Below are 20,860 nucleotides of genomic sequence, written 5' to 3'. Positions count from 1 at the left end.
TCTCTTTCCCCTGCGCTGTTATTTACTGTAAGCTGTCTCTCGGGTGTCTGTCACTAAATGCAGCGTTGTCAGTTAATTGTCGCCAGTAAAAAGAAGTAGGATTTGGCCTTTTCTGCTCAAAGAGGATGACAACAGGAAATGATTTGTATAACTTGCAAAAAGAAAAAAGAAAAGATTTAAAATTATAAAAAAGAATGAGGATAAAATAAAATGTGTGTAGGTAAACACAAGCCACTGGAGCTCCAGTGGAAAGGGACTTCTGGAGGATGCACCTGTAGAAGGAGGAGCAGCAGCCTGGGAAAGCCAGCTTGAGGCGCTTGAAGGAGTGGTGGGCAAACAAAACGGTAAACAAGTACCTGATGCCAAACTAGCGATGTTTGCATCAGATAGCAGCCACAGCATCTAATTTGTGGGGATAAAAAGAGAAATGTTTAGATGACAATAAAATGGAAATCAAGGTGGGACAAGGAGATGTAAGTAGAAGAGTTCTAAAGTCCTTTTTTGACTTGAACAAGGGTAAAATTATTCTTTAATTTTACTACCTCGTTAAATATGCTTGATAAGGGGTAATTACTAAAAAAATAAAAACAGAGGAATAAGTTCTAAACTGACAGAAAAAGAGAAAACAGGAAATTGATTTTTAAAAAAAGGTTAGTCCTCAAAAAAGAGAAAATAAAAGAAGAAAAAGGAAACAAAAAATAAGGTACAAATATAAATTTTAAACAAGATAGTTTTTAAAATAAGATAATCATGTTCAAATATATCACTACAATAAATGTAAATGTGCCAAAATTGCCAACTAGCAGAAAATGTTGCCCCATTTTGGATGATAATTTAAAAGCTATAGACTATTTTCAAGAGATATGACTAAAACAAAATGATAGAGCAGATTGGAAGTAAAATTATATATATATATATATATATATATATATATATATATATATATATATCAGGATAACCAAGAGCATATTGATATTTCTTATGAATATCAGAAAAAAGGCTTAAATGCAATGTGTTCTAAGGGCTAACAAGGGCCAAGCAGACACAAAATCAGCAAAGATGTGGAAAATTTAAAGAGTACAATTAACAAACTTAATCTGATGGCATAGGCAGAGTTTTTCATCCCACAATTAGAGCACACATATTCTTCTCAAACACATGGGATATTTATAAAACTTGATGACATATGAGGCTATTAAACTAAATCTCAACTAATTTCACATAATCAGTATCACATATACCATGCTGTCTACAAAGAAATTCAATTATAATACATTTATAATAAAAATATAAATATCAATTATCTCTATGTTTGTATACTTTAAAACACACTTTTAAATAACCAAAAGATTAAAGATTAAATCAGGAAATTTTTTTTTAATCTACAGAGACAGAGAGAGAGAAACAAAGAGAGGGACAGACAGGGACAGGCAGACAGGAGCGGAGAGAGATGAGAAGCATCAATCATTAGTTTTTTTATTGCTTTCTCATATGTGCCTTGACCATGGGCCTTCAGCAGACTGAGTACCCCTTGCTCGAGCCAGTGACCTTGGGTCCAAGCTGGTGAGCTTTGTTCAAACCAGATGAGCCTGGGCTCAAGCTGGTGACCTCAGGGTCTTGAACCTGGGTCTTCCGCATCACAGTCCGATGCTCTATCCACTGCGCCACTGCCTGGTCAGGCTAAATCAGGAAAATTTAAAAATATTTAGAAGCAAGTGATAATTATAACACTACCAAGACACTAAAAACAGAGGCAATAACTTCTGTGTATCAAATGACACAATCAACAGAGTGAAAAGGAAAACTAGAGAATGGGAAAAATGTGTGCAAATCATATGCCTGATAAAAGGTTAATATCCACAATATATAAAAAACTCCTAGAATTCAACAACAGAGAAACAACCAACCAAATTCAAAAATGAACGAAGAACTTCCAAGAATATATACGAATAGTCAAAAAGCACATAAAAAGATGATCAACATCACTAATTGTTAAGGAAATGTGAATCAAAACCATGAGGAAATACTGCCTCACATTCAGTAGGATGGCTACTATTAGAAACAAAACACAGAATAATGAGGATATGGAGAAATTGGAATCTTTGGGCACTGTTGGTGGAATGGTAAAGTAGTGCAGTTACTATGGAAAATAGTATGGCAGTTCCCCCTTCCCAAATAAAAATGAAATTACCATGGGATCCAGGAATTCCACTTCTTAGTACAAACTTAAAGTAATGGAAAGCATGATCTCAAAGAGGTTATTTGTACGTCCATATCCTTAACAGCATTATTCACAATAGCTAAAATATGGAAGCAGCTCAAGTATCCATTGATGGCTGAATGAGTCAACAAAGTGTGGTCTATCCATACAATGGAGTATTTTTTAGCTTTATAAAGGGGGAAAATTCTGACACATGCTTTAACATGGATGAACTTTGAGGACAGTACACTAAGTTAAATAAGCCATTCACAAAAAAGACAAATACTATAAGATTCCACTTACATGAGGTTCCTAGGGTAGGCAAATTCACAGAGATAGAAGGTAGAATGGTGATTGCCAGGGGCTTGGGGTAGGAGGGAGTGGCAAGTTACTTTTTTAATGTGTACAGAGTTTCAGATTTGCAAGATGAAAAGAGTTCTGGAGATGGATGGTGGTGATGGTTGCACAACAATGTGAATGTGCTTAACGCCACTGAGTCATACACTTGAAAATGGTTACAATGGTAAATTTTATGTTAAATGTATTTTACTCTAATCGATAATTTTAAAAAACCCACTACCAACCAAAACTTGTGATATGGAGCAAAAGTAGAGTTTGTAGGGACAAGGTAGAGCCATAAATGAGTATTTAAGAAACAAAGAAAGGCTAAATATTAAAGCTAAGTGTACAACTTAAATAGTTAGAAGAAATAGCAGAATAAAGGGGGAAAAAGATAAAACTAAAAGGGATAAAATAAAAAACAAATAAATAATATAGAGCAATCAATGAAAACAAAAGATGGTTTCCTGAAAAGACTAACAAAATAGGAAAATCAGTGGTAGATTGATAGAGGAAAAAACGAATAAGAACATGAATGAAAGGGGGACATTACAGACATGGTGGAGATTTAAAAGCTAGTGAGAGAACAACAGCTTCACAGAAGCAGATTTGAAAACTCAGATGACATGGATGGATTTTTAGAAAAGTATTTTATCAAATTAAGAAGAAATAGAAAGTCACATTAGTCTTACAAGTATTAAATAAATTGAAGTGGTAATTTAAAAACTTTTCCATAAATAAAACATCAGGTTTTCTATGGTTTTATAGGTAAATTTCATCAAGCTTTTAAGGAAAAGATCATTCTGATCTTATTTAAATATTCCCAGAAACCAGAAAAAGAGAGCATAATTCCCAGTTTATTCAATGAAGCTAGTATATTTTTCAAAAACAGATAAGGAGAGTACACAAAAAAGAAAAGTTATCATTTCACTTACAAGTATACATGCAAAAATTCTAAACAGAATATTAGTAAACTAAATTCAATAATTCATAAAAAAAAACTAATGTACTGTAATCAAATTAGGTTTATCATAGGAATGCCAGGATTGGTTAACATTAGAAAAGTCAACTGCTAATTAAGCAAAAGGCATAATAGGCATTTCACAGGAGAAGAAATACATATAACAAAAGACACATAAAGAGATGCTCACGTTCACAAGGGATCGGCGAAGCGCAAGGCCAGATCACACTGCAATACCGTTTTGTACTAAAAAATCATAATGAAAAATTTTTTAAAGTTTACCAAAACCCATGATTTGAGAAAATATGGATCAATAGGATCTCTTATTCATTTTTGGCAGGAATATAATTGTTGCAAGCATTTCGGAAAACAATTTGGTATTTTCTTGTCAGATTTAAACAATCATGTATCTTAGGACTTAGCAATTTCATTCCTGGGTATATGCCCAAGAAAAACTCTTATAAGAATGTTCCTAAGACATAGTTAATAAAAGTAAAAAATAAGGAAGAAAAACAAAACTGGAAACAACCCAGATAGGATCAGGAGAATGGATAAACTGATATTTGGACCCCAAAGAGTATGATACAGGAACAAAAATGGCAAAATATGTAGCTATATGTGACAACCCAATGAATCTTGGTAGTATAATACTGAATGAAAAAGCAAGTTCTAAAAGTTTGTTTCTGAAACCGGTTTTATAAATATCAAAAACAAGCAAAACAAAGCAATATATTGTTTAAGTAAGTGTGTGTGTGTGTGTGTAAACATAAGATAAAACTAAATAACTAAAGGAACAGACAGCCAAAAAAATCCAAATAAAGCAAAAAACTCCTAATTTAGGATGTCTATTACCTGGTCAATGGGGGGGGGGGTGACAAGACAGAGGAGGAGCACATACGTAAATCATTGGTAATCTAGTTTTCATGCTGGCGATGTATATACAGGCATTATTATGTTACAAATAAAATTTAAAATAAGTAACAATAGACCTACATGGATCCATGGGGATAGTGGCCTGATCAAGGGTTATCTCAGCCCCCTATTGTCCACCAGAGGGTGGATACCTATCTGAAAATGTGAGTGTGGGTGGAGAGCTCTCCCTACTAAGACCGATGGCTCACACCCGGATTGTGTTATTTGCACACAAATTGACTCCTTTGGAAGCCCTGATGTGGCAAGAATACAAATTTACAGGAGTTCTACCCTGGAGATGACTGAGAGACCCATGAGTTGTGTTCAAGCATCTGAAGTGCTGAAGAGGAAGAGGGATAAACTTGTTTACTGAGGCTCCTGAGAACAGAAGAACCAAGAGAAGGGAGCATGCTAATGGAGGACTCCCTGGGCTTCAAGGTCCCTTTTTACTCCTAGGAAGGAACTGGCTTTTCCAGTCTGGGCACACAGAGGGGACTTTAGAAAAACAGGGCAATGTTAAGACTTTGGACAGTTTATTAAAATATAAAAAATGGGTTGGAGTAAAGTGCGGAGGTGAATTATTTTAAATAAGAAGTTAAAAAACAGCAGAACTCTTACTAATTTTGTGGTAGACTTTATTTTTGTTTTCTATTTGTATTGGTGGACAAGGAAGTTTCATCCATCCTATCTGTAAGGTTGGCCATTAATCACACAGTGACCCATGACCTCTCTACATTGCTATTGAACATACTAGGTGAGTATGCCCCATTTCTCCATTTAAGATATAAACTTCTTAAGTTAATAATTGTTTTATCTTCCTTTGCATCTTCCACAATGCTTTCCACAAGACAAGAGTTCAATGTGAGCATTTATTGGTTACCATGGTGTTTCATTCATTCATTTATTCAACAGTTATTTGCTGAAAATGTATATATAATGTTGTGAAAAGTGTCAAAATGCTGGTTGGAGGTGCCTCTGGATAGCAGGCTAACCCCCTTCACTAGGGTCTAAGTGCCAGGGACCATCTTCAATACCCCTATTGCCTTATTCACAGCAAAGAGCCCAGAGGATCTTGAAGATGCCCCCCATGTCCTTACCTGGGTAGATCCTAAAGAATCCAGTTGAGCTGCCAAAATATTGCCAGGTCAGTGTTGGGTCTCTCTGAAAGTTCTCCACAAAAACAGAGTTCAACGCTTCAGACATGTAGACTCCATTTAAAATATCTGGGTCTAAAGGGAGAGATTGTAGAAGGAACTATAAGGTACGCTACATCAGAAATAACTGCGACCAATTCCTCACCTGCTGAACACACACCCGTGCACACATGCGTACACACGCACACGTGCATGCACGCACAACCTGCAATGATGTAGTTCATAACTCCCCTTTACGTCTCACTTGGAGAACCACGCTCACAGCCTGGAGGCCATAAACACTGGGCTTTCTCCGGGTCCTGAGGTCCCATTCTGCATTCTCAGTCAGGTAGGTTGGAGAATCAGGTCACATTCTGCAGGGCTCCTCAGGAAAATGGGGGCAAAGCATGGACCTCCACCAGCAGCACCCAGGCCACCACACCGGGCCACAGGGAGGGACTACCTTTGTTGTACACATTGGTGGGCAGCTGAACACTGCTGAGGGACGTGTTCACCATCAGGTTGCTGAAGTGCGCGTTGGACTCGAGGACAAACTCGGCCCCCAGCTCCACGTACTTGCCACTTGCATCCCTCTCGTTGATCAGGACCGAGTTGTAGTAGTCAAACTGGGCAGAGGGGAATGGCAGACCAATGGCCTCGCAGACATGGGGACCAGCCCAGTGAGCGAGAGAGAAAGAGAAAGGATGCTATTAGAGGACTCAGCCGAGAAAGAGAGACATTAGGCGGACTGACAGCGTCTGCACCAACCCCCTCTCTAAGCAGTTCAGGCGATGACCCACAGGATTGGGGGCACATTTGTATATAATTAGAGCGGATGGTTGATTCAATTGGGTTTTTATGTAAGTTGTCCAGGTAATTGCTCCGTTCTCCACTTTGTTTATCGTGGGTGGACGTAGCCAGCGATGGAGACAGAGACAGGCAGGCCGACTTCAGGGGAGATAAGGAGACAGGAGCCGTCTTGTCAGCACCACCTGCTTCATCAGTGGGGAGACTCCTAGAAACCCACAGAATGCGGCCCTGAGAGGTGAGGCTTCTCTCTTTAATAGCCTGCAGCCTGTGTCCCCGTGTCCCCTGAGGAACCACCAGTCTGCTCTCTGCTCTGACACACAGCATTGGATCTGCTCGGAGCCTTAATCAGACCCTCTCTGCCACATTCTTCACACCACGTGGTTCAGATGTGAAGAGCACCCTCAGCCCCTCCTCCCGCCCCTCCCCATGTCCTGCCCATGTCACAACAGTGCTGGCATGAATCCGGCTGTGTCCACCCCCTCCGCCCCCCAGCTCAAAACCTTGAATATGTGCCTTTCAGGCTGAATAAAGGCCAGAGTCCTACCTTTACCACAGTCAGTTTCTGCATCACCATTCCCTGGATATACAGAGCTGACCACTGTCAATTTCCTTAATTGTATGTATTTTTATTTCTTTTCCCTCAGCTTAGACACCCTCATACCCTCAGCTGCTCAAATCTCCATCAACATGGGCCAGCCTGGAGGCCACCCTGTCTGTGGGACTTTCCAAGCTCCTCTTTCTTCTTCGTTGTGGGAACGCTTCACCATTTGTACGGACATGTTATAGGCCTAGAGCTATTTGGTCCATGGGCCTCTTGACTTGATCTGGGTAGAGGCTAGCACATAGTGTGGGTGGTCCATGTCCTTGGAAGAGTGGCTTGCCACATACACCCCCATCCCAGGTTTAGGTCTCTGTCTCTCCTGCCTGGCCCGTAAATCCCTGCTCAAACAACTCTGGAGCATTCAGAATCAAATGATCCCGACCAAGTTCACACAAATCCTGAGAGCATTCAGAGATAGCGCTGGACCCCCACCCCCCTTACTCCTTCATACTCAGATGACACTGCCCATCTCTGGGGGTGGGGGTGGGTGGGAGATGGGCCATGACACCCTCAGCAGCCGCTCCAGGAGCAGAGGGACTCACCACCAGAGATTCGTTGAATTCATGGTTCAGGTCAGCCTCCTCAGCGGCCTCTACAAGATTCTGAGGGATGGGAACACAAAGGGGAGAATAAATAGGCAAAGGAGGCCAGTGGGCCCTCAATTCCACTCCTAAGAATGGACCCAAGAGACCCCCTAATCCCTGTTGAGCAGGGACTCAGACAACAACTTGTGCATAAATGTTCGCAGCAACACTCTTTGCAGTAGCCAAAAGCTAAACGCTATCTCCATGTGAAAGAAACCAGTCTGAGGAGGCTACACAGTATGTGAGTCCAATCATAGGACATTCTGGAAAAGGCAAAGCTGTGGAGACAGTAAAAAAAGTCAGTGGGCAACAGGGGTTTTGGAGGAGTAGGGATGAAAGGGTGGAAAACAGAGGATTTTTAAGGCAGTGGAACTATTCTGTATAATGGTAGATACCTGTCCTTGTGCCTTTGTCCAACCCACAGAATGTACAACCAAGACTGAACCTGTGTAAGCTACGGACTCTGGGTGGTGATGAGCGGCCAGGTTCATCTATGGAAACCAATGTGCCACTCTGGTGGGGGGCTGTTGACAGCTGAGGAGGCTGTGTGTTTGTGGGGGAAGAGGGTGTACGGGAACTCTCTGTGCTTTCTTCACAATTTTGTTATAAACCTAAAACTGCTCTAAAAATAGTCTATTTAAATGAGCATGTGTGTGTGTATAGCTATACATTTTTGTCATGTTAAAGTGGCATTAGGTACATTTACAATATTGTGCAACCATCACTGTCTAGTTCCTGAACTTTTCATCGGCCCCAAACAGTAACCCTGTACCCACTGAGCAGCTTCTCACATTTCCCTCTCTCCCTGGCTCCTCATAACCACTCATCTGCTTTCTGTCATTAGATTTTCCTATTCTGTATATTTTACATAAATGGAAACATGCAGTATAGGACCTTTTGTATTTTTTGTATTTTCAATTTTTCACCGAACATAATGTTTTCAAGGTTCATCCATGTTTTAACATGTACCAGAACTTTATTCCTTTTCATGGCTGAATAATATTGCATTTTATGGATAGCTCATATTTTGTTTATCCATTCCTCAGTTGATGGGCATTTGGCTTGTTTCCACCTTTCTGCTGCTGAATATAAATACACACAATTTTTGATTGTCAGTTATACCTCAGTAAGTCTGGGGAAATGAGGAGAAAACATGAGCTCCTATTCTGCTTTGTCAGGGGCAAGCCACTAAGCCTGTCTGGGTCTCTGTTTAAATAACTGTAAATTGGTTAGAAGAGTCCTTAGCTTCCCTACTTCCAACCCCCAATTCCTAGGATATGATGAAGAAATTCCACAGAGCTAAGATTATTTTAGTGCTGCTTTGTGGGAAATCTCCCCATGGACACTCCCATAGAAGGTTTGGTGGCCGCGAGCCCCCAGAGGAACCCCCAGCAAGGAACAGGGACTGGTGCTTGGAGGAGGTCTGCAGAGCAAGTGCTGGTTTGACTGGCTTTCTGAGGTTGAAGTTGTGGGAAGAACACAGCACAACTGGAGCCCAGGGGCGCCGGAGCCTAGCGTCAGGGATCGGGAATGCTGCCCTGTAGCCTGGGAACACCAGCCCCAGAAGTGGCACATTTCCTGCATTTGATTGCCTGCTCTGCCCAGGAGGCAGTTTCCAGGGCGTTGCAGACTGAAGGAGGGAGGTGGTGCGGCTGGGCTAGCTGTGTGGGACAGCTGTGGGCCCTGCTATGGCCCAGATGGGCCATCTAGACCCCTAGTCTCTGATGCGATGATCCCTTGCCCCTGAGCCTGAGAGAAGAGGCTGCACACTGTGACATGGGACAGAAGGCCCCAGCAGCTTGACACTGGAGTCCTCCCAGATGGTGTTTTCGATGGGGGAGGTGGGGATGGGCGGCCAGGCTGGCCAGACTGAACTTCCCTTCCCCACGCTCCCCGCCCTGAGCACTGGCCTCAGCGCCCCTCCAACAGCTCACTGTCCAGCCCCAGCTCTTCCTCCTGGTTTCCTAAAGGAATTTGGGCGGGGTGACAGCACTGGTCTTGTATGGCCAATTTCTGGCTGGGTGGAGCAGGAACTATGTCTCTCTAACTATCCAGGTCCCCACTACATCGGGGTAGGCACTTCATGCCAAATAAGTGACATTTCTGCTTCAACCAGGCCAAGTAGGCTCTGGTTGGGACTCATGATAGGGTCCCTCGAGCAGGAGGCCCGTCACTATAAGCACCTATGCTGTCGGGGCAGCCCTCAGGGCACTTGGGTGCCATGAAGGGTGGGTCCATATGGCAGGAGAACAGAGGGCGGGGGAGATGAGTAGAGGAAAGAGAAAAGGGCAGAGGAGAGAAAAGGAGCTTTACTTTGTATGTTCTCCAACCCTCTATATTCCCACACCCCAACCAACCGCCTGCCGTCCGTCCGTCCGTCCATCCATCCATCCATCCATCCATCCACCTGTTGTTCATTTAGCACGTGACTCCTCGGCCCTCACTGTGTTCCTGCTTTGCACCAGGCACTGACTACAACGTCCTGATGCAGAGCGCCTCCTAACGCTGCAGGTTGGTTCCATTGCGTTGGACACTGTTCCCTAAGGCAGAGCTCCAGTCCCAGCCCTCTCCTCTCCCCTTGCTGCCCATCATTTCCTTTTTTTCAAGAACCTTTTGGTTTGTGGGGATACAAGACAGATGCCTATGAGGTAGGAAAATGATGCTGTGGGTGAGACAATACAGGGCCATGCCATGAATGAGGGTCCATTTGGCGTGACAGGGCTGGGGCAGAATCCCCCCACAGGTCATAGGACCTGGAGCACCTTGACAGCCTCCACTTTCCTGCGTAGCATGTTCTCCATGTCCTCTGAGAACTTCCTCACCAGCTCCAAGCCATCCACCTCCTGGATCTTCAGACTGGGCTCCACATCTTTGTACTTCTGTTGAGGGGAATGTGGGAGAGAGGGGCACCTGTCTTCTGGCACCGAATGTTTGGCACCTGATCACACGTGGCCTCTATCCTCCCAACTTGTGCATTCACACCCATGAGGCCTTGTTTGCTCAGTTAGGCAGGGGTCTCAAACTCGTGGTCTGTGGGCCACATGCAGCCCGCCGAACAATTTTGTGCGGCCCGCAGACTAATCCACGAAGTTCAAAATATTTTGGATAAAATTAAGTAAGCCTAGGGGCCTACTTGTATTTTTCATTTCTCTAGCATCCTAGCTAGATATTAGCTTAGTTAACAGCAGTTGTGATGCGAACTACAGTTTCTGGTCGTTTTGTGACACTGAGTAAACTGCATGTACGATTGTGCTTGTTGTACTGATTTTTTTTTGTTTTCAACTGCAGTGAGAAAAGTGTTGCGTAACAGTTGTCTTTTGTAGACCTAGTGCGGCCCGCCGAACGGCTGTGATCTTGCTCTGCGGCCCACATGCTGAGTTGAGTTTGAGACCCCTGAGTTAGAGGCTGGAACAGGCCCTTTCCTTCACTAACGACAGTTGCTGCTTCTTATCAGATGTCCTCTTTGTTTTAGGGGCTGTGAACATATTTGGTTAATACTCTTAAGACGTAGTAGACAGGGGCACAGAGAGGTCAACGAACTTGACCAAGGTCACACAGCCAGGTCTCTGAGACTTCCATGTTCTCTGTGCAGCTATACCTGCCAGATGCCTGGGGCTACTGCATGGACTGTGACACCTTCCTGAGCATCCACTCATCTCTCCCCCACACCCTATGATGCACATCGTGTCCAGACCAAGGTCAGCAGTGGCAGGTATCAATGCTGCCTGACACACTGCTAGGGAACCTAGGGGAGTTCAGAGAGCTGGATCTGAATTGACTGTCTTGGGCCACAGGAGAGTCTTTCCCTGAGTGTGTGTATCACCAGTGCCCAACGAGAGTTCAGCAGCCTATTGGCCACGTGGTCTTAGGCAAGTTAGTCAGTTTCCTCATCTGCAAGATGGGACATGGGCATGGCTTTAGAGAATGCTATAGAATGTGCAGACTTAGAGAATGTCTTTACCCAAAACAGCCATTTAGTTATTGCTCTATCTCTCTCACCTGGGTTGGAGGGCACAAATGAGAACACTGAATGAAATGGTGCTTTGCAGAGTAAGAATGTGTTGTGTGTGGGAAACGGTTCTGAGCGATCATTCTTACACTGGCCTGTTGGGGGCCAAGACAGGGTGAGGAGCCAACCCTGGCTCCTCCTACTTCCTCCAACGGGCTGTGGGGAGGGGGACACAGGAAGAAGCTGCATGGTGGTCCTGTGCAGGCAGAAAAGCCTGAGAGTTGCTTTTAGCATCATTTAGAAAATGGCAAAGTCATAGTCACCTCATGAAGCTGTGAGAGTTAAATCCTGAATGTAAAGCTCTTAGCAAATAATAATAACAGAGAATGGCAGATTATTATTAAAACTGGTCTGGGAGTTATAAATATCTGAGGGAAATAAGGTTGTTTATTATCTAGTAAGAAGATAGGCTGAGTGTCAATTTTCACATAAAGCAATTAATCAGTAAACATAGGGATTGCTGGAGTATCATCCTCCCATTGGGTCCTGCGCCCTGCCAGGTGCCAGGCACTGGCTCAGGCCTCCCCTGGGGCCCCTGTGGACACTGCAGCCCCGGCATGGCTGGAGCTCCTGAGAACCAGAGGGATGGGCGCTTGCCCTGCTCACAGGCCGCAGGCCGACTTGTCTGCTTGGACGGCCCACGCAGCTCCTGCAGACTCTCCCCATGGCCAGCTGAGGCCCCACACCCTTCTCCTCCTCCTCCAGCCCCTTTCACAGGAGTCAGGCTGCATCCTAGGCTGCTCACTCCTGCTTTTTCACCCCTCTGTTCTTCACAGCTCCTCCCCCAGTAAACTTCTTGTTTGTCTAATAGTCTAGCTTAACTTCTGCTTCCCAGGGATGCTCACTGACACTATGTTCTTGACCATCTCACTGACTTGCTATGTGACCTGGGCAAATAGTTCCCCTGCCTGGGTCTCCAGTTTCCCCATCTGAAAACGAGGGCATTGGATTCCATGCTCTCTAAGACCCCTCATGGCACGAACATTCAGAGATTCTGGGTCTCTGCTCCTCTCCTTGGAAGGGCTTTCTGGCTGACCTCCCTCTGACCCTGTGAGCTCCCTGGAATAGGGTTACTGACCTTCTGCAACAAGAGGGAGCCTGAGTATTTGGTCACGGTGTCATACAGGTTCCCACCGAAGGTGTCTGCCCACAGCTTCACCCTAGAATGAAGGTACGTGTGTATACACACATGCACATACAGACACACACATAGATGCACGTGCACACACACATGCACATACAAAACAAGTGTCTACATGCATACCCACCGATGCAGACATGGCAAACACACAGAGACAAACAATACATACAGATTTGCACACTAATGCACATGCACACATGTACATACACAGACACATACATACTGATTTACACCCAGGCAAACGCGCACAAAGAACACCTGTCCCTCCTGGACAAGGTGGGAGACTCTGAGGACCCACCAGGGGCTCAGCAACTGCACTGGGGGTGCTGAATGCCCTTGGCTGGGCCTCCCGCAAAGGGAGGGGCAGAGGCTGATCCCAGCACCGAAGGGCTGTGGTTTGTGGCTGGGGAGTGGAGAGCAGAGGGGGGGAGCTGTGGACAGGTCCAGGGTAGGGCAGAGAGGACCTTGAGGACAGACATAGGAATGGCCTGGGCCTGGTTGCAGCTTCTCAGGGGGCCTTTTTTCCCCAGTGTTCCCTGCTCAAGGTCACTGTTGACACTTCAGAGGGAGCGTGGAGCACAGGGACGGAGGAAAGTCTCAGCGTGCTCCTGCCTCTGCTGAGGGTAGGCCAGGCAGCACGGGCTGTGAGGCCGTACGTCACCTTTGATGCAGGCGGCCTACGGGAGGAACCCTGACATCTTGTCTGTCCCCAGAAGGACACTGAGATCTCACCATCTGGACAGGCTGGAGGGGTCCTGGGGTTAGAAACAGGCTGAGCCTCTCCAGATGGAGCATGCTGAGTTTGCCCACATGATCATTTTGAGATCAGCATTTATCCAGTCCTTGAACCAATGTCTCTTATGGGCCAGGCATGGTGCTTCGTCCCGGAGCCACACCACAGCCTTCTGTGAGAGGGATGCCCCTTCTCATTCAGACAGCATGACATGTTTGAAGGGATGCCAGTGAAGCTTGGGGAGGGAGAGTAGTGGCGAGGGAAGGCTTCGGGGGGGGGGGGTGAGATCCGAGGTACGCGTTAGAAGCTGGGGAGAGTTTAGTGTGACAAGTCGATTTGGAAGAGAATTCTAAGGAGGGACAGAAGAGCTCGGAGGAGACCAACATGGTCTAGATTCCAGCTAGGGTGGTTGAGCTGACAGTGGCGTTATTAAATCAAATTAAGACTATAAAGAAGATCAAAGAAGCAAGTAGGGGAAGGTGATGAGTGTGGCGTGGGAGGAGTAGAATGGAGGTTTCTGTTGCAGAGTGATGTGGGTCTGGTGCTGTGTTGACCAGCTCTAGAAAGCACCAATTAATTGTGTTTTATCTTGAAAGACACAAACTTGAAGTTAAAACCTTGCATGATGGTCAGGAAGAGCTGTTCATAGGCAATGGATATATGAGTCTAACGGGTAGAGGCAGGGTTAATAGTCGTTAGTACATGGGTGGAGGTTGAAATTCTGAGAGTAGATAGGCTTTCCCCAGGAGAGAGTGTGTGGCATGAGATCTGAGTGGATGACAAACCCTGGGGACACCAACAATCTCAGGGAAAGGGCAGAGGGAAAGAAGCACTTGAGACAGAGAGGTAACAGGTGCCCAAGGAGAGCCAGGGGAGCACAGTGTTGTGAAAGTGAGGTGCTGAGACTTAAGGAGCGGGAGAGGCTAGTGTCTAAAACAAGAGTGCAGTGAGACAAGTCCAGAAACGTCTACTGGATTGGGCAACGAGGATGTTTGATGACTTGGGTGGGAACAGGTGTGTGAGGACAGTGGAACAGGAGCTGGAGCAGGTGTGTGAGGACAGTGGAACAGGAGCTGGAGCAGGTGTGTGAGGACAGTGGAACAGGAGCTGGAGCAGGCATCGGGGGCTGAGGGCCGAGTGGGAGGGGTGCTGCAGCTTCACGGGAGTGAGGTCTTTGGGGTGAGGGAGAGACTGAGGAGCACCCAGTGGGAGAGAGGAGGGGGCTCAAGGTCCTGGGAGAAGACCTGACTCCAAGGGAGTGGGCAGGTGCAGATGTGGGTGTGTTTAGGGGCCCTTAACCTCAGTGGCTCTGGAGGTTTCTGTGTCAACGGCCCACTGGGCGGTGCTCCTCAATCAAGACCTGCATTCCAGCAGCCTATTCAAAGAGTTTGCCTTCTGCTATTACTTGATGTGTATTCTGGAGATGAAAATTATTCTCAATGTCTCCCTTACCAATAGAGAGTATTACAGGCTGCAGAGGATATAATAGTGACACAGGCCAGGTTGACTTGAGTTCAAATTCCAACCCTCTCATTTACTGGCTACATAAACTCGGGAAGTCACCTCAGTGGCAGAACGGGCCACCTCACCTAACTACTGTACTGGGTGGAGAAAGATCATTTGTAAAGCACCCAACACCATCCTAGGGGTATAAAAAGTAGAGGTCTTACAACCATATGGAAACAAGGCTGCTCAAATCCACCGATCAACAAAGCTAAACACAAGCATTAGCGTGTTGCGCTGGTGTTCTCTCCCCACTTCTGCTGAGACGTGAGGTTGACAGCTGGCGCTGGTAGCCTGAGTCTCACGTTACACTTGAGTGGCTGGACTTAGATGTGGCTAGAGTGCTCTGCTCCCCCTCCCCCTTTATTGGGAATTTCTCTCATAGGACGACTGGAGCTGAGGACTAAAAACAGATACTCCCAGGGAGAGGCACAGTAATTTATGTTTAAACCAAAGTGCAAGTGACAGACACTTTATCTTCAGGACAGTGTGTAGAATCAGGGCCTGGAATGAGGCAGAAAGACACAGAAAGGGAAGACCAAGACCATCAAAGTCCAATCTGACCTAGTTTCTGGTTGCATGAGCCGTTTTGTGGATTTGGAACTGCTTTACCTTTTCAGTTCTAAATGTTAAAACGAATTTCCACGAGGAGCATTTCAAGCCAACACAGTGCCTCTTCCCTGTCCCTCCACGCAGGCACCAATTCTCTTGGAAGGAGCCTTGCTCAGCTGGTGCTTGAGACACTGCCTGCTGTGAGCCACCTCAATGAGTGTGAGCACTGGGGACCAGGTCTGCTTTGTACCATCAGGTGGTTGGGGTGGGTAGGTGGGATTTGCAAATGGAAGACAGGAGGGTGAAAAAACGGTCTTCACAGCAAGAAAGGGAGAGTGGCCAGTTGAGCCCTCAGGGGGAGATCCCAGTGGGATATCAGAGGTGAGGTATGTGTGTGTGGGGTGACACCGAGGATGGAGGTCTGTCTGGGGGAAGGAAAAGAGGAAAGGGTCAAGGGGTTTTATGGGGTGGGGGGAGCTGAATTTAAATGCTTACGTTTCCAGAGGAATCTCAGCCTGCGCGGATGTGGGGGACAGGGAGGTGCTGGACAGCAGCAGACACAGGATGACTGCAGTCTCCCGCAGGGAGGGCCACAGGCACCAGGGCATCCTGCTGCAGGTGAAGCTGGATCCGGGTGGAACCTGAGAGGTCGTGGCGAAGAGGAGAGGGCCGCCTCAGACCATGGCCTCTGCCTGCCTGTCACCCCAATCGTTGGGATGCCTCCAAGCCTTCTGCTTTGGGGGTCCTGGCCAGCCTGGGGTCCCCAGCTTTCAGTCTGCAACGCCTGGCTGGAGAAGGGGCTTCTCTCTGTCCTGCAGAGAAGAGCGACAGAGGAGCCACCTTACCTGACTAGCAGGCTCCCAGGAGAGGGGCTGACTGTGGCAGGGGAGGCTGTGACAAAATGCACCCAGTAATCCACTGGCCTCTCCTCTAATCCGCGGCTGACAGCAGGGAGGGGGCAGGGGGTAGGAATGACCTCAGCAGGATTACTCTGGTTCCAGAAGACAGGGCTTGGCCATTCAATTTTCCTGGGGAGTCAGAGCATACTCTCCTTATTAAAGAGGCAGCCCTTCTGGACACAAGGAGAGGAGAATGCTATGACACTGACCCAGGAAAACAGCTGACATTTGCCCAGAGCTCCAATTTACCAAGATCTATAATAAGTCCTCTCTTAACCTCAGCGTGACCCTGGCAGGTTGGTGTCATCCATCCTTGTTTTCAGGGGCCCTTGAGACACAAGGAGGGTTGAGGACAGAGTTGAGGACCTAAGTCTGGCTCCTGTCTCCAGGCCTGCTGCCTTTGGCCAGGTCAGAGGTCATATCAACATCCTGTGGTACCCACACCTCCCACATCACACCTGTTCTGGTTTCAGCCTAGGGGTCCATTTTCTGGGGAGCTGTTGAAATTCAAGGTCCCTCGCTGGCACATCAACCTGTTTCTAACATATGCAAAAGGAAGACTGACTGCAGCCGGTGAAGACCTCTGTCCCTTTCCTTTCCAGTTCTTCTCTGTCTGACCTGCCCTCAGTTGGATGATGTTTAGTGGATGTGTGCATTTGGGGGACCCATCTAAGAGGAAGATGAGTTGGGGAAGCAGTTAACTTGGACTTAGCACGATATATTTATGTAGCACAGTTACTTCCTTGTATAGACAGGTTATCTCCAGCCATCCTGGTGTAGGAACACATAACACCCACAGAGCTGACTCTGCCCTACTCCAAGACACTCCGGTACAGAATGAGTTCGTGGTGGTCTGAACGTCCTATAGCGCCCCCCGCTGGAAGTATGTGGGAGGGGGCAGGAAAAAAAAGGTTTGAAATACACTGAGCCGGAAGCTAGTCTGGAAGAGTCTTGCCAAGATCAACCAAATAAAATCGCCAGTGGAGGAGTTGGTTCTCATCAAGGCCTGGCCCAAAACAGTTCTCTCCTGTTAAGAAAGCAGCTAGATTTGCATGTGTGCAATTATAATCATGCCCTACCCTGTCTTCTCTTCCAGTGGGAATTACACCAAATGTAACTCAATCAAAGTTCTTGAGTTTGTGGGTCTAGATTGGTAATAGTCCCGCAGGAGTGCTGTCTGTGAAGCCACCCTGTAGGCACCCACGTGTGGGGAGTGCTTCTTAGTCTCTCCAATGCATCTCATCCTGACAAGTCTGCTGGTTCCAGCAAAATGGCACACACACTTGCCACCAACGCAGAGACATGTCTGAAGGAGCGGGTGTTCTAGCGACAGAACTCCTACACGCCTTCATCAAGAGTCAATGTTGTAGTACCAGAGTCATCTGGCTACACGCTGTGTGGTTCAATACAATGTGGCAGCGGGTTTTAAGTGAGTTGTTCCTATTAATGCCTTCATTTCAGATGGACGTTGTATATTTTGGGGGATGAGAAATCATACCAAAATTTAGAAAAAGTACAGCAGAGATGTGTGGGGCAATTAATGAATAATTAAAAATGTATAATGTTTCTAGGTTTTGTGATATTTTTGTGTGTGTGTGGTATTCATCAATTTCTTAACATTTGTATTTTGGAGTGATTTTTTTTTCATTTTAAATAATTATTCACTTTTATATCTATTTTTGTATTTATACTTTGTATTCTTTTTCTTTTATAGATGACCACCTCCAATGATGCAAGTTCCTGACCTCTAGAACCTGGACCCGGAGCCTCATAGCGTCTGCTCAATGAGACCACAGACTTACCCCAAGTGCTGAGCACAGGAGCTGTTTTGAAAGGCCTGACCATGGTGATCCTGTCACAGACCCAGAGGTGGCCTGGGTCCTCTCCTGCCTCTTAGATTTGCTTGGGAAGCTCTCAAAGTCCTTGTAAAGAAAAATACTGATATTGTAATGGTGAGTAAAGTAAAATTATGTCTTTTCAAAAACTTATGTTAAAGAACAAGAATTCAATCAAGGAGATTTAAAGATCTAATCGGTTTTATTAAATGATTCATGAATTGGGCATCACCCCATCTCTGAGAAGTTGTGAAAAATGGTAAGTTTTTATAGGCAGAAACTGGGAAGAACAAGAAGGTTATTAGCAAAAGAAAAGAAAGTATTGTTTCAAGCAAGGTTAGATGGAGGGTAGAGGGTGGGGGAGGGGGTGCATTTTATCAGGCAGGTTACCTCAGCTTCCTTTGGGGGATGGAGAGGGCCCATGTGTTGACAGACTATGTCATTGGCACAGACCAGAAAATTCCTGACTCAGATTACATTCCTGGAGAAGGTCGGATAATAAATCTAGGTTCTGTGTCATTGCTTCAGCACAAGTGACTCCATTTTGGGCCTGTGGTTTTCTCCTGAACAAGCCTATGAAGGTATTGCACCCTACAAGAGTGCTCTAACCAGCTGTACAGAGAAAGAATACCTTTTAAATAACTCTGAAATGTATTTGTATGTTATGTATGCATTGTTGGCTCAGCTAATTATAGCATCTTAAGATTGTAGCTTCTCTTACTGTTCTGTACTGTGCACCACTCAGGACTGAAATAGGGGTAGGGATGGGGCTGTGGGGGGTAGGGCAGGAGTTTAGAGCCAAATATCTTCAAAGAATGGATTTCTTAGTAGGAATAAAATAAAGTGTGGGAACAGAGCTCAGAGCTAAGGAAGTTATCAATCCTTAAGAGAGATCTTTGAAACTCAGAACTCTGATGGCCCATCCCTTCTGTAGGCCAGGATTGTGTATCATTCCTGCCACTTAGGACTGAACCTGTGCTGTGACTTTATTTTTAAGGGCTCTGAGAGGAACAGTATTCCAACTTTCAGTCAGTGTTTCATCTCAAATCCCTTAAATGTAATCCAGCTTGACCCACTTTCCTAGGGCACCTTTTTGGTGGGTCAGCCTCTCAGCAGGCACTGGGACTGACGCCTGGAGTTGGAATGGAGATTGGCCATCACACTTCAGACAAAGTCCGTCCAGGGAGGCTGATCTCAAAAAAGCCCTCAGGGAAAGCGAGCTAAGTACCGTGATGTGGAGGGAAGTATTTGGCAGCATACTGGAAGAGACAATTATTTTTTTCCCTTTGTGGAGTAAAGGGGGATGGACGTTTCTAGAAAGGCTTCACAGGACAGGGACTTGTGAATTGGGCTTCGAATAATGAATAGGAGTTCACCAAATGAAGACTACTGAAGGGGTGGCTATAAGGAACAGATGGTACAAGGAACAAAAGTAGGAAACCATGGGCATGTTACAGTGTATATGCCTTTTGTGGGATGGTGAGAATATCAGTGTCTATTACTGCATACTAAGCTATACTTAGCAGCTTAAAATAAAAGCAACTATTTAGTTAGTTGATGAGCGTGTGTGTGTGGGCAGGGCCCAGCAGGGCAGGCTCTTCCCCACTCCAGGCTGTGTCAGCTGGGGCCGCAGAGGATCCACTTCTAGGATGATTTACTCACATGGCTGCCAGTTTGGTGCTGGCTGTGGGCTGGGAACTTGCTGGGGCTGAGGCTGGGAGACCTCCATTGCCATCCACGTGGGCTGCTTGGGCTTCCTCACAGCATGGTGGCTGGCCTTTCTGAGTTAGAATCCCAAGAGAACATAAGGGAAACTGAAGTGCGTTGTGAGGTCTGCCTGGAAGTCAGAAAGCATCATCACCTTGGCTGTATTTTAGTGACTAGCCAGGCTCTGGTTTGGCCCAGGCTCAACAGGAGGAGATTCAGGCCCTACCTCTGAATGGGAGGAGTGTCAAATTTTGTAGGCATGTTTAAAAGCCTACAGTGAGGATAGTAGGGTTGGGAGTAAGGAAGGATGGTGAGGGTGGGAAGGTTGGGGGTAAGGGCATAAAGAAAAGAGCAGCAGAAGATGAAGCTGGGGGAAAGTTATAGCTAGATGATAAAGGAATATATTAAGTCTTTCTAAAAATCTAACTTAAATATCACCTACTGTAACTCCATGTCCATGGAAAAGGAGTGATTTCTGAGTGCGGTGGTGTGGGGGGGATGGGGGATGGGAAGGAAAAGGAACAGGGATGTAAAAGATCCCAGAGTCTAGTATCTCAGTTAAGCTCCTTTGTGTACAGACCACAAAGCCGGAATTTTTTCCATCGCTCACTGAGTGCTGGCCAGTGAGAAGGTCCCCGAGTTCTGCCACTCAGGGAGAAGCTTGGTGAGAAGTATGCATGCATCCTGCTTCCGTCCTTCCCCTTCAGGTCCCCCTCGTGCTTCCCCCCTCCTGGCCCCCTCTGGCCTCTCCCCCTTCCTCTGTTCTCCCCTCCTGCCTGCCTCCTTCCTCTGGTCCCGGCTTCCACCCTCCCCTTTCCCTGATCCCGGTTTCTGCCCTCTCTTCCCCCTTGTTCTGTTCGCCCCTCGTGCCCGCTCCCTCCCCTCCATAGCCAGTGCTCTGTTTCTTGCTGACTGTCTGCATGCAGCACCCACGCACTGGG

The 20,860-nt window shown here is 46.2% G+C and overlaps 1 protein-coding gene across 1 annotated transcript in view; it reads right to left on the bottom strand.

Moving 5' to 3' along the window:
* The window catches only part of CACNA2D4 (calcium voltage-gated channel auxiliary subunit alpha2delta 4), a 123,345-nt gene extending 106,981 nt beyond the window's left edge, over positions 1 to 16,364 (bottom strand). Inside the window, 7 exon segments of the mRNA XM_066369084.1 lie at positions 5,510 to 5,641; positions 6,009 to 6,171; positions 7,499 to 7,558; positions 10,303 to 10,419; positions 12,628 to 12,709; positions 15,974 to 16,119; positions 16,324 to 16,364. Coding sequence (XP_066225181.1) covers positions 5,510 to 5,641; positions 6,009 to 6,171; positions 7,499 to 7,558; positions 10,303 to 10,419; positions 12,628 to 12,709; positions 15,974 to 16,086 — 667 coding nt within the window. The 5' untranslated portion in view covers positions 16,087 to 16,119; positions 16,324 to 16,364.
* Positions 16,365 to 20,860: the final 4,496 nt, after the last annotated feature.

The sequence above is a fragment of the Saccopteryx leptura genome, chromosome 2 (assembly GCF_036850995.1).
Source record: "Saccopteryx leptura isolate mSacLep1 chromosome 2, mSacLep1_pri_phased_curated, whole genome shotgun sequence".
Taxonomy (NCBI): Eukaryota; Metazoa; Chordata; class Mammalia; order Chiroptera; family Emballonuridae; genus Saccopteryx; species Saccopteryx leptura.
Note: the sequence above shows the minus strand (reverse complement) of the source record. Positions and strands in the feature narration are given on the sequence as shown.